The 14100-nt window shown below is 38.5% G+C and overlaps 1 protein-coding gene across 4 annotated transcripts in view; it reads right to left on the bottom strand.

The window, feature by feature from the left end:
* Positions 1–1321: 1321 nt before the first annotated feature.
* Positions 1322–14100, bottom strand: part of EPSTI1 (epithelial stromal interaction 1) — a 49235-nt gene continuing 36456 nt past the window's right edge. For 2 of the 4 annotated variants that reach the window (XM_014263351.2, XM_088051490.1), the window contains 5 exons: positions 13299–13382; positions 10509–10582; positions 8469–8566; positions 3371–3403; positions 1322–1886 (listed from right to left, as the gene is read on the bottom strand). In XM_014263351.2, the coding sequence (XP_014118826.1) occupies positions 8479–8566; positions 10509–10582; positions 13299–13382 (246 nt within the window). In that variant the 3' untranslated portion in view covers positions 1322–1886; positions 3371–3403; positions 8469–8478. Of the gene's footprint in view, positions 1887–3004; positions 3153–3370; positions 3404–8468; positions 8567–10508; positions 10583–13298; positions 13383–14100 lie in introns of all 4 variants that reach the window. The other 2 variants (XR_015771867.1, XR_015771866.1) reach the window with 2 other exon arrangements.

Consider the following 14100-nt stretch of genomic DNA (forward strand, 5'->3'; position numbering starts at 1 on the left):
TATAGATTTGTTTGTTCTGTTCAGAAAGATAGGGGAGGGAAAATTCAGATATTCCTCCATTAAAAGGGCTGGAATAGTTTATGTCTAAAATAATTTGTGGACGGCATTTCAAATAAGAGATTGAAATGCTGGATAAGAGGAAGCACTTTGAAGACTGTGATCAAATTTCATCTTTGAAGACAGCCAAAAGAAAGCAGAAAAGCTTAATGGAAGAGGTTACTCAAGGTGACCTGCCATCACTGCTCCTGAATGGGAAAGTAGCAGGTTAATAAAAAGGTTTTTTCTTTGGATACAGAAAAATAGCAACACAGACTGAATTTCAGCTTTTTGGGGACAATAGTGACTTCCCCTCCCACTCAGCTTTTGGATTCACAGCTTCTAAAAGACCTCCTTCAAGTGTGATTCCCATTAGAGTACAATACCAGGGGGGCTGACTACAGCAAAGACATTTCCTTTTATAAATATATATATATATATATTTATATATGTATATATGCATGTATACATTGACCACTATGCAGACATCAAACATTTAGCCCCAGCCCAATCATCTACCACAGGAGGCTGGGTGAGGGATTTCTTGGAAGGAGAGGTAAATTTAATTTTCAAAGAAGTCCAATGGAAAAGCCAAATTCCACTTGAAATACAGTACCACTGTGTAGCTATGGAAAACTGTTCCCAAGGAATTTTCCCAGGAATTATTACCTAAAAAAAGGCTAAACTAGAAAATATTGCCAAGATCTCCAGAATTTCCTATGAACATCAGCTAGCTAGCAGTATGAGAGATTTGAGCAACCCTTTGAGCCAAAGAAAACTAAAGAGTGTCTCCCACAAGGGAAAGCAAACATTGCAACATCCATGGTTCAAAAGAAACCTTCAGGTGACTCATTATGAAGTTCCCATATTACAAGGGCTATATCATGGTATGCCTGCATGCTGAACAAAATTGCTCAGGAGACCTTTAACTTGGCCTAAGACACACTTAAAAATGCCACAGATACTTTTTCTTCTCTGTGTGGTTTATGTAACACGTACAGTGAACCCTTCTTTTACATTAGAAGTATCTTGCAGGTGACTTTTACAAAGCATTAAAACGTTGTCATCTGTCTCAGGGACAGGGAGACACAAATTAAATTCCACTGGGCTAGAGGGACAAAGAAATGCAGGAAACTAAAGCTAATGTTGGAGTAGTGTTCCCCACTCCTGTAACAGAAGTTACCATGGTAAAACAGGCAAAGAAAAGATCATATCACAAAACATGTGGAGAGATCAAATACATCTCAGTGTTATTTCAAACTGTATTTATTTCTTTCATGTGTTGTATTTTTCTAAGAACTTATTTAAAAGATACTGTCTACAATGCATATTTTTCTTCTTGAGTGTCTGCTGTTGAGTACAACAGTAAAATAACTTCACGAAACTTCCACAAAAACAAACAGAAAACAAACAAAACCCCAGCAATATTTCTCCTTCCCTTCCCAAAAGAAAACTCTCTACCTGCTTTTTTAGATTGTCTCTGAAATGTTTTTTTCTGCATATAGAGTAGCAAGTAAACACATATATTACTACAGTTTCTGCAGTCACTTATGTCTTCTTTTCTAGAGATCAGGAAGACCAGGATAATTACATTTTCCAAGAGGCAAAACAATTTACGAAAAAAAAATACACATATTCTTATAAAAAATTAAAAAGGACTTTCATAATCAGCTGTTTCAAATATGTATGCATGAATAATGACATCTGAAAACCAGTCTCTGCAGATTGCTCATGAAGAGTGTGCAGCTGAAGTCAGAGTAAGAAAAGAAATGCAATAAAGAGCAGTTTCTTGGAGCTTTTATGAGGTCACTTGGCCTAGGCCAGATAAAAGTGAATATTTCTGCAATACCCTGTAACAAGAGGGAAAAAACAGAATTAAAGTTTATCTTTTACAGCAAAAACAAAATTCAAAGTCAGCTTCTCAGGGATTAAGTCCACTGGAAAATAAAGTCTTCCTTTTCTTCCAACAGGTTTTAGCTTTTAATTATGTAAAGCCTTCATGAAGGGATTTCTATCTTTTTGTAAATTTAATTCACAAAATATCCTAATTATCTGCAGACGTATTAATAACTCTTTGAACAATATATTAACATAGCAGGCTGAAATGTGTTTTCAGAACAACAGTTATGCAAGGCTTAAAAATACACCCATCCATATTTCGTGAACACTTCATAAGTAAATACATTATTGGTATTGTAAATATGGTGAAAAACAACAAAGGATCTGATGTGTTGAACTCCTTCAGCTGTCCACAGGTTATAAAACCTAGTAGAACTGTGGACTGCAAAAAATAGCCATTTCTGCCCCTCCAGGGAATTGCCTTTATCTACACATTGTCCTTTCCTTAGTGAATTTGAGGAAATTTTTTAGTAATAATTTTACTTCTCATAAAACTGAACAGACAACACATGGGGAGTCAACAATATTATTTAGATACTGTCTTCAGAAAAAAGCCCTGCTGCAAAAATATTAACATAACTGTTGGAGTAGCAACTGATGAAAAAAGTCACATAAGAATATCTAGATTTATGGGAGAAGTGTTGGAAGCAAGAGGCTTTTAAAAACTTGATTATTTTAAATTCATTTTAATAAAATGCCAGCTCTCAAAAAAAAAAAAAAATAAAAATAGTTATGTGAAGCCATCTCCTAAGGAACAAATAATCTTTGTCAGTACCTAAACTTGCTTCAAAAGTCTCCAGGCCTAGAAGTAAAGGCTCTGCAGACATACTTGTATCAGAACTGAGAATCAGAGTAGGGGATCCCTTTCAGAAAGGAACACAGCTGCAGTGGGCCTTAAGAAAAGCACATTTTAAAACAGAGGGCCTGATTTCTCTGATTCAATAGTGGTGTTTTCCTGATAGCCTCCACAGATATGAACACTCTCCCTTTCTGTTCATGAGAAATAGTTGGAAGAACACAGCCCACGACAGTATCCCCTTTCACTTAAGAACACCAAAATATGGGTCACCTCCTGCACTTCCAGCCACACTCCTCAGCTGTTCAGGTTTGTCCAGGCACAGTCTATAATGCAGAGAACATGGCTGCAGTGAAGTTTTAGCCTGAATATCAAGGCACTCCCAGAAGATGCCTTCATTGCCATCATCTATTCTTCTTACCTGCAATACATGTTCTGTGATTCTTTACAAAAGTCACGTTTCAGATTAGGTATGTACCATTGCATGGCCCCCAAACACAGAGCTGGAATGCATATATTTTAAGATCCCTTTTCATATTGTTTCAAAATTAAACTATGTAAGTTATCATAATGAAATGTCAAATTTAAAGCTAAATTAATACTGGTCCAAAAAAGAACAAACAAATTTATTATTCTTACCTTGCTCCTCTTTTATTCCAAGTAGTTTGACTCCTGGATAAAAGAAAAGAAATGCATTAGTACAGTATAATGTGCAATACAATCACATATTTATGCAGGGAATTATGGTTTTCTAGTTGTGTGGAGCTTTCTTAATTATTTGAAGCCCTTTTGAAACTCCACTTAAAATAACAAGCAAGCCCTTCTGCAAGATTCCAGTCCTAGGAAGAAACATATTTGATTGGAACTCTAAATAAATAGCAGGATGTATTGACTCAAGAGATAAACATATCTTGCTTCTGCTAGGGAAAAAAAAAAATCTAAAAGTATTTAAAATATCTTCAGATACTTCAATCCTTAACCTCACACAATTTGAAAGAGTGAGAAGTTTCTTCTGTTCCTGCCCAGATTGCTACTATTCTTATTTAGGATGAGACTCTCAGAGCAAAGAATGATTGAGCTCAAGATAAAGGCAGGTGGAACACATCTGCATATGATGTTTGACAGCCTTGCCAGAGGCTGTAAATTGCTAAACTGAGCTATAGCCTGCCTGGACATACTCATGTGAAGTCCCTTTATTGATGCTGATACTTCTGCTAAGTAGGTTCTATATTTTCTGCCAGGAAGGATAAGCATGTTGTTCTCAGTAAAAAGAAAATCCCAGCAAATAAGAAAACAACCAGTTTTAGGAAACAAATTAATAATCTTTTCAACTCAGATTGTACACAGACTAACCAAGTTAAAGCTAAGTTAGCAAATCACGTTATTCATTTAAGCAAATGTAACCACTGTGGATTGCATTCTAGAACCTTCTTATACAAATATTATTTTCTCAATATTCCCATGTTAAGCGAAAGCTTTTTCTTTGTTTTGAGAAATCAGCATTTTTATGCAACTTGATCCTTCTGTAAGTATATTAAAGATGGATTGTTTACAGAAACCTGTGGCATGCATGCTGGCCTTGTGACTTCAGGGGCCTTTGAGCTGTGGCTCTTTTTGCTGTGCAACAGTAAACTTCATGACTTGTTCCCCCTTCAACTGGTCACAAATAGCATAAATCAAGTGCTGGTTGAGACTCCAAAGAAACTTTCCCATGGGTCATTCTGAACAAAGTGCAAACCCACAAATCATGTTTATTTAAAACAGTTTTATCTGTAAATCATATTTCCTCAAAAGAAATTTATCCAGCATCTTACTGAGTTCCTGTTCTGCACATGGGAAAGAAAGAGAATGGGGTTTCCTGTCCCACTACACCTGTGTATTCAGGGCGTAGCTGCTTTCTACAGCGAATATCTAAAATTATGCATCCACTGAAAGAGCAGAGTCAGCATTCAAGGGAGCATTTCTCATTCTTATGCATCACACTGGATATAATGGACACATAAGAAAGGAAGATGTAATATGTCACCTTGCCTTCTAGATCCTGGGTTTGCTATGGCTCAGCAAGACAACTAGTATTTCATTAAACAAGAGTAGACTTATGAATTCCATATGTTTATGATGTGACCTCTCCCTGTTTACAGAATAAACAAAAGGGTACTTGACAGTGCCCTGTTTTCATGTAAAAAATTAACAAGGTCTCTGTTACAGGCTTGCCATGCATTGCTTATGGTCTCTGAAAATCCCTACATCCCTGGACATGGGCAAATCTCACAAGGCAGTGAAAAACAAAATGTGCAGCTGTTTTAAAGTCATTCTTTTGTAACAACAAAAGTGTTTTACTCATCATTTGTGTCATAACAGTGAACAAATGCTGTCTCAGTTCTAAGTCCTTGCTGAGTAATGAGTAAATTAAGAAGAAATTCTTTACAGTGAGGGTGGTGAAGCACTGGAGCAGGTTCTCCAGAGAAGCTGTGGATGCCCCATCCCTGGAAGTGCTCAAGGCCAAGCTGGCTGGAGCTTTGAGCAACCTGGTCTAATGGAAGGTGTCCCTGGGCCTGTGGCAGGTGGGTTGGAACCAGATGATCTTGAAGGTCCCTTCCAACCTAAATCATTTTGTGATTCCATGACATGATCTTATTTATTAAACTTTGATATTCAAGGGACAATGGTTATCCTCCTATCCTAAAAGGCTTATCCTTATGTCAAAGGCAGTGCAAAGGGCATTAAAACTTTTTTGATAGCATACAGCAAGACTCGGAGCTTTCTCAAGGGTGCAGTAGCTCACAGACAGAAGTGGAACATCTTTATGTTGTTTACCCATCAAAAAAGGAAACTACATAGCCACCCAGAGAGTGTCCTGACATTTATAATCAAAATGGCAGAAAAAATTACATTCATGAAGATCCTTCTTGATATAACAGCTTATAAATATTCCTAATAAAACAGAAAATGTCTGGAGGGCATTTGAATTAATGAAAACTCATTTCCTATTGCTTAGAGGACAATTGGACAATGGAACTGCTCTCCTGCCCTCTGCCCAGACATACACAGTATATTCAGCCTCCTCCCCTTTTCTCCATGCCTTCTGTGATACCCATGTCCTGAATCCCCTAGCCCCCAGGAAATCAGGGCAGAGCTGCAGCTGCTCTGGAGCTCTGCCCACGCTGATCTGCCAGAGGGCTGCAGTCAAATAATACAGAGAATGCACCACCCCTCAGAGCAGGCACTGTTTTAGGCTGTCTCCTATGTTAGTCACTGCTTTTCACAAAACACACAGAAATTTAATTATCTCTGAGACTTATAATCCCTTTTAAATTTGGCTAAGATTGGCCAGCAGCTGGAAAACCTTATTACATGCAGACAGACAGCGTGACTGTACAAACTTCATTTCTTCAGGAAACCAGGCTAATAGAACTAACAGTGAAAAATAGAGTAGGTACCTCGACAATAGAGCACAACATTCAGTTTCTGTTAAGTGTGAAGTTGTTGAGACTGTAAAGAGTTCAAACAGGAAAAAAACAAACAAGTGTGAAAGAAAACAAATATTTTCTCTTTGGTGCCACTGCACAGATGGAATAGGCTCAAAAATTACCTTCAGGTCTTTACTTTGTGGACCTTTTTTACTTCTTTTAATCTTAGTATATAGTCTGACCTGTTTCAGTTAGCTCCCTTGTAGTGTAAAATGCCAGGCTGCAGACTACATGACTTGTAAGCCCTGCCTTGAGTTCAGTCCTCTTTGTTTAAAATCCCAAAGGAAAGGAGAATTTTGGTATAATCAAAGGCACTAAGATTGCTGCCTCCAGCCTATCTTTTAAGAGATTATTTTTCTTTCTTGCACTTGTTACCAATACTCATTTTTAAATTCCTATCCATTATGACATATTCTTTCATAATTTAATCTTTTCCTGCTCTGTTTAGTCTTCAAATCTCACGTTATAACATAAAGGCAAAATAGATCTAGCATTACCCAACAGAAGGCAGGCTCCCTGGGAGTCATTAAGTAAATAACAGAGCAGTAGATTTATCACTTCTATACATGGGGTTTTATTGCATTTGAGTTGATGCATTCTTTGAATATATATGTAAAACTCCCCCCTCACATGGGTTGGCTGCATACACCACTGAGTCATCTGTTGTTAAAACTGTGCCTGGGCTGAGCACACTCGTTTCCTGGAACCAACACCCACACTGTGAAAGAGGGCACGTGCATCTGGCTAAAGGCAAACCCCTGCCCCCTCTGCAGACAATGGCAAGGTTTCCAGGGGTGAAGGCAGGTGCTCTGACGGAGATGCTCGAGTAAGATATTGGGGATCTGGGCTGTGTTACACATTTCCTTTGGAGTTTATCAGGAAACAGTACACAAATGGGGATAAAAGACACAAAGTGCCCTTGCTGCCTTTGTTAACCAGGCACCATGCAGCAGGCTTTACCTTTTGCACTTTCACTGTGTATCAGGTGGCTGTGTCCTGCCTGCAGCTTCTAATTCTGTTATCTGCAGACATGCTGTCCTTCAGGAGGTGGCTCAGGCCTGCCATACACTCTGCTCTCTCACTGACACTCTGTAGCTAGCCTGGACATCTGCAACTTGGCTTCCATCAGTTTCTGGGCTGCCTGACGTGTTTCAGATGAGTAAAGTTGCTAATGCCTGCTCACAGACCTTATGGGAGGTTGAGCTGGCCTGTTCTGTCTCCTCTTACCAAGACCAAGAACTAGGACAAGGTTCTTGAGCCCAGGGCTTGCCCAAAGCTTGTAGTAATGAAAACATCCTTTTCCCACTTCCAGTACATGGAAAATTCCAGTATCAAGAATATCTGCTTTTAAACCATGCCTTGACTTTGGAAATGCTTGAACTGAACTCTTTCTGGTATTCACTGGCCAACATACACACCTTCACCAACTAATCCAATTCAAGCTTTTACATTTTATCAGCTAAACACCTTTATCTACATTGTAACACACATTAAATTCTCCTAGACTCTCATCATTTTGCTTCTTAGTCTTCCTAACTCTTCCATTTCTGTACTAGGGTCCTTTCATAAATAGAATTTCAATCTAAGGGAAAATTCATGATGGGGAACTCATATAATTTATTTTTTTTTTTACATTGAAAAGTGCAATTGTAAACAACAGTCATATTAATATCTCATTATGATAGTTGAAAAAATGAATGGATGTTTAATAAATTATGGTCAAGATATATTTTCTTCAAAGAATAATTACAAATACTGATTTTAAATCAAATGTAGTTGAGTCTTCTTTGTCATAATTTTATATAGGTAAAAAATGAACAGCTATACAAGGAAAGATATAGATAGATAGATAGATAGATAGACAGATAGATATAGAAATTTGGGATTTTTTCCTTCCAACTTCAATATCATATTAAAATATTTACAGCATATCCAAGCATCTTTCATTTAAAGACTTTAAAAAAATCCCAAATGATTTCACTATTCCAGTTCTGAATTTAAGGGAGTGCCTTGGATGTGGCCCCTTGCAGTGAGTGCCTCACACACAAGGCCACTGGGTTCTGCTGGAGGAGCAGCTCTTCCTTTCTTCTCCCATTCGAACAACTTATATTTTAGACAGAATTTCTTCTTGAATGGTACTGAGGACATCCAGCCAGGGCTGTAAGTTCTTTCAGGCAGGCTAAACACACACAGACACACAATAGTGTCTGGAGAAAAATTCAACATTTAAACAATCTCATTGCCCCATTCTGTACCAAATAACTTACCAAGATGCCATTATTGAGGTAGTCCAGTATTTCCAGGGTGGTAGATATTATTAGACTGTGTTTTGTTTTGGAGTCGGTCCAGGAAAGCATTATTTACCCTTAAAGTACAATAAAAAATGAATAATGACTGAAGGCACCTGAGAAGTTCACAAACTATTGAAATTTAACATTCTGTGAGTGGCTTTCCCTTCCCATCTGTTCAGTGCCCTATATCTTCTATATTTTTCAAGCCTGTGCTGAATAATCATGGACAGGCATGAGATCAGGTGGATTTAATTTTCAATTCACCAGATGCATCCTTATCCTGGGATCAGCCTATTGGCATTAAAAGGCACACCTCTGTGCGCTAAGGCACACAGCTGTCTACACTGCTGTGCATAATACACCATAATTCTCCATAGAAAGATGACCTGTGTACCACCACCCACCTTTTTAGGGAGGTTACATATCTTGACAATTCACCTTAGGTGATCTTTCAGTCTTCAGTGCACAAGGAAAGTTTCTAGAAGTACTGATTTCCTAATAAAAATGTAATAACCCACTTAAGCTTGTTACTAATAGAGACAATTTATGCAGCTGACAACTTTTTCTACCATCTAGCTCTGAAATTCTAGCATTTTCTTGCACTGCTCTATCAATCTGGAAAGCATGGACAAATACAGATAGAATTTTCTTCAATTTTTTTAAAAAATTTTCACAGTGGGATGGTTCAGCATGGAGAAGAGGAGCCTGCAGTGTGACCCCACAGCAGCCTTTCAGTATCTAAAGCGGGCTACAAGAGAGACAGAGAGGGACTTTTTACAAGAGCACGTGGTAAGGGGCAAGGGAGAATGACTTTAGTCTGAGAAGGGGTAGATTTAGATTGGATATTAGGAAATATGAGGGTGGTGAGGCACTGGCACAGGTTGCCCAGAGAAGCTGTGGATGCCCCATCCCTGGCAGTGTTCCAGGCCAGGTTGGATGGGGCTTTAAGCAACCTGGTCTAGTGGAAGTCCCTACAGATGGCAGGGATGTTGGAACTAGATGACCTTTAAGGTCCCTTCCAACCCAAACCATTCTATGATTCTTTGGAAAACTCTTTCCCCTTGATTACTGCACAGGACTGACACACATGCTTAGACATGACTGTTGTTTTACAAGGATGTCGGTAAGAATGAGATAAGAAGCAAAATACTGGGTTACTTCTGTCTAGGGATATGAGATGGATTGAATCAAAAATCCTTCATTAACTTCTATGGGTAATTATTTCAATGTCTTTGCTGGAGAGAAAAAAAGAAATGAAAGCAGTCTGAAGAGTGGTTGCCTACAGAAGTATTTTTTTTATATTTACATAATGATTAAAAAAAAAAAAAAAGAAACAAACGGTGGTTTTACATTTGAGCCTGAGCATTGTTTCTTTTTACCAGCAGAAAACAAAGCTGAGAATAAAGCTGTGCTTCAGGGTAATGAAAAGTCGGTTAAGTAACAGAAGTGGAAGATGAGAACTGTTGAGCACAGAGAGGCCACAGCAGTGAGGCACAGCCTGGGGTGCAAAGAAATGCAGCTGCAGAAGGCCTTGCTGCACTACAGGTTCCATCTGAATTGATATCAAATCCCACATTTAGCTGTCTGCTAACCTCAGAGACAGTCAACCACAAGATGAAGCATGGACAAAGTAGACCATTCTAAAATAAAAAAAAAAGATATAGACATAAAAATATATAGATACCTAGGTTCATACACAGGTAAAGTGTGTCCCAGCTGAAGCTAGTGTACTAGTAGTCATCCATGAAACTACTAATCATTTCTACCCTATGCTGTATCCTATGCTGATAGGATAAATAAAGTGAGAAAGGCACTCTGGGTCATACTGCATACAGTGAGCAGTTGTAATGATGGACATTAGTGGTTCATTTGAAAGGAAAGCTAAACCAGAGATACCAGAGATGAGGTCAGGGATCCTCACTGCAATAGCCCTCTAAAGCATGAGTGCCTGCAATTCTGAGACCCTTTCCAGGTGGGAACTCAATTCGAGTGTATTCTTCATTTTTTGCATCATACCTCCTCTGTTCCTTTTTAAGTGCTTTTGTCCTTGTTTCATCTTCCTGCTTTTGTTTAAATTCCATTAATTCAGCCTGGTGAAGATAAAAGTGAAAAATGAACAAATAAACAAACAAACTTACTTTTAATTAACATACTTATGCTGCAAACCCTATCAATTCCACATGATGTTAACCTCAGTTAGAACCAGAACTTCTCTCAGCAGCATTTTACTTATGTGGCAGCATAAGTAAACTGAACTGGTTTTTCTGTTCAGCACATGGATGATTTTTGTTTGTGACTTAAGAAGTGTGAAGTTATAGGATTCAGACATTTACAGTCTTACATTTAAGGGGGTGTGCCAGACACCGGTTGGCTTCCCCTTGTCCCAAAACACAGATTTGAATTTCCCGATGTGTCCGAGGGGGATAACAGGAGCAGACACAGCTGTCATGCTCACATGGTAGGAGGGAGACCTGTCCCTGGCCTCCTACCTCTGCAGAGTGCAAGCAGAAGATGAGATCTGGGGTATGTGATGTGATGTGTCACCTTCAGCTCCCTGGGGCTCCCCAGGGTGAGGAGGGAAAATGGCACTTGTTGAAAATGGTGTGGTGGAAACATATACAAGCTCCCAGCACTACAGCAGACTACCAGCCTTATGTAGTATTAAGGTATATAAACAGTGTCAAAGGGAATTATTTTCAGAGGAGAGTTTGCTCATGCAATTTCAGCCAGAACTGTGAGGAAAACACAGTCGGTATGACTCTGCTCTGTACATGTGCTTGTTTGTCCAGCTCCTTCTGCCTGCAATGCGCCCAAGTCGCAGATCTTTCTGCAAAGTAGATTTGGCTTGCAGGGCAAGGGGGAAGGCATAGGAACAGACACATTTTTCATATTTTCCATAGCAACTGCACAGCAGTAGGAATTGAAACTAAAATAAAATGATGTGGTTAGATAAAAGTTTCAATAACTGAATGGAAATACAAGATTTTTTTTTTTAAATCAATTTAAGTGGAACATTAAGTAAAAACTATGCAATAAATGTATGGAGAAAATCAATAACTGAGAATGTGTTGTGTATCAATATTTGTCTAGCCCTAAAAGAAGAAACAGGATTAAGAAATAAAAGAGCCAACCTCAATTTTCACTATTTTAAATAACTATTCAACCTGAAAATTAAAAGTCAGTATCTGACTTTCCAATATGCCGACTTCCTTTCTTGGAGTAATGTTCTGAAATATATTGTGTGTATATGATGCGGTGTTCAAAGTGTACTGAAAATTTCTAAATCAAGCAATACACACTAAAACCTGTTCTGAAGAAGAAAAAAGGGAACTGACAATACCTACACATTTTATAGCTACACTGTGCTAGGAGGTACACACAAGACAGAATTCACAATTACTTTAATAAATATTATTGAAGTAGAAACGAGCCAACATATATCTGAGAGACAATTATTGGAGCCCTTAAAATACATATTATTTACAGTAGGTTTGTAAGTAGTGCATTACTCTGCACAATAGGTAGCAGCAACTGTGAAGGCAAGGAGACCTTGGAACCACACAGCAAACAAGAGCAGCCTTAGAAGCAGCCAGCACCTCCTTAGCAACCCATGGAAATCACTAAAGAGTCTACAGCTCTTCTCAAGTCCCTTAAACCAAACCCATGAATTAGGGGCATGCTAATTTACATCTGTAATGGTTTTCTCTTTGGAAGAATCCATGTACAGACTACAACAGAAACCAGCCTTACACCTATCCAGTCTGGCTTTCAACATTTTTCCTCTCTATAGGCTCTGGGAAAAAGCATATACCTGGTGGGATAGCAATTAAGAGGCTCCATTTTGCCCCACCTTTTTTTCCAGTATCATAGCTGTTAGAATACTATGAAATGAGGACACAACCTCAACATGCAAAGAAAGATATCCATGAGAGGGGATGAGTAACTTCTCCAGCCCTAGAAGAAACTCAGTGCATGGAAATTATTTTGCTAAAATTCTCCAGCTGAGGAAGTATCTTAATATTAATTTGGATGTTAGTAACAGCAGAGGCACAGCAAGTGGCTCAGCACATGCTCACATGTTTTCAAATGATTTGCTAGATTTTCAAGTGCTGTTCTCCCTGTACTTTCACAGTCAGACCTGGAGCCAAGACCGGTAACTTTGCACAGTGCCATCATCCTTGGTAGAGTAACTTTATGTGGGTATGGTACCCAAATCTATACCAGAGGGACTACACATTTCAGGCAATGCATGATGCATGTGCAGAATACGGAGTCCAAAGTTGCAGTTATGACATGCCTGCCTTTTAGACAATACAAAACTCTTTAGCTAGGTAGTCAGCAAGGGCACAGAGAGGCATACTATAATTAACAGCAAATCTGAGCATTTCCACATCCCCTTTTGAAAAAGCAGAGCCTGTGGCTCTCAGTTCTCTAGAAACAGACAATTCAGAGAGATCACTCTTAATTTCTCAGTCAGATGGCTTCTGCCTGCAAGAGTAAACTGGTTTCCTTAGCCTATGAAGTTGGTTGCCATGGTCAAAAAGCCCTCTGCACAATTATTCAAGTGGAGAGGTGAAAAGGAGCTCATTTTCCAGAAGCAAACAGCCTTGAACTCAGAAGATAATTGTCCTGTCCCTGTTCAAATTTTACAGCTTGACTCATCTCTCTCACAATATTTGAAAACAGTGACTGAATCACTTTTGCTAAAGAGAAGCTCTGTGCATAGGCTAGAAGTAATCAATGTATTTAATTGGTTTCACAGCATGCAAAAATGATACAATATGCAAACTGTTAATGTATAATTACCTTCCTCTGTTGTTCTTGCTTCATTTCCTCTAATCTTCTGTTTTCTTCCTCTCCAAGAGCTTGCTTGTAAGCAAGGCTTCTTTTCTATTGTTCAGCAGAAAATAAAAATACATTGGTGTGGTGAGAGAGGGGCCAAACTCCCAAACCTTATTCTCAAATTGTTATATGGGTAACTAACAAACACAAATGGTCAAATTATTCCAGTTACTTAAGAAACAGATTAGTCTCAAGACTAGAATTTAAGCAAGAAGTGGCCTAAAGCCTCTCAGTCACTCTGTTTGTTTGAATATCCACCTGTGCATCACACACAGGTAGTCATGGCAAGTGCTATTCTGTGTCCCAGTGACAACCATAAAGATACCCTGAGCAGAAAACACACAAAACACAGAAAACACAGTTAGGATATATGATAGTGAGATCGGGTATTCTGAGAAGAAAGAAAAGAAAATATTACCAAGATAAAAAAGCAGAATGGAGGCCTTGTAACAGAGGGGAAGACAGGATTTTTTGTGGAGGTAGGGCAACAGGAGAGATAAAACCTGCCATTATTTGTGAGGCATCAAGAAAGTTAAAAATGTGAACTATACATCATGAATAATGTACTAACTGTGCAATAGGTTTTAAATACACTAACTACCCCTTAAAATAACTTTACAATACACTACAATACTACTATAACTAGCCCTGATCTTTCAGAAGTTGCAATTGTTTGCAACAGGTCAATCTACAATTAGGCTCTTTGAGGATCCTTAGGATATTATACACTGGAACTTCTACTGTAAGGTCTTTGAGCAGGGACATA

This window comes from Pseudopodoces humilis, chromosome 2 (assembly GCF_049639895.1).
Source record: "Pseudopodoces humilis isolate 2021_Gansu_Grassland_sample_001 chromosome 2, ASM4963989v1, whole genome shotgun sequence".
In the NCBI taxonomy this organism is placed as follows: Eukaryota; Metazoa; Chordata; class Aves; order Passeriformes; family Paridae; genus Pseudopodoces; species Pseudopodoces humilis.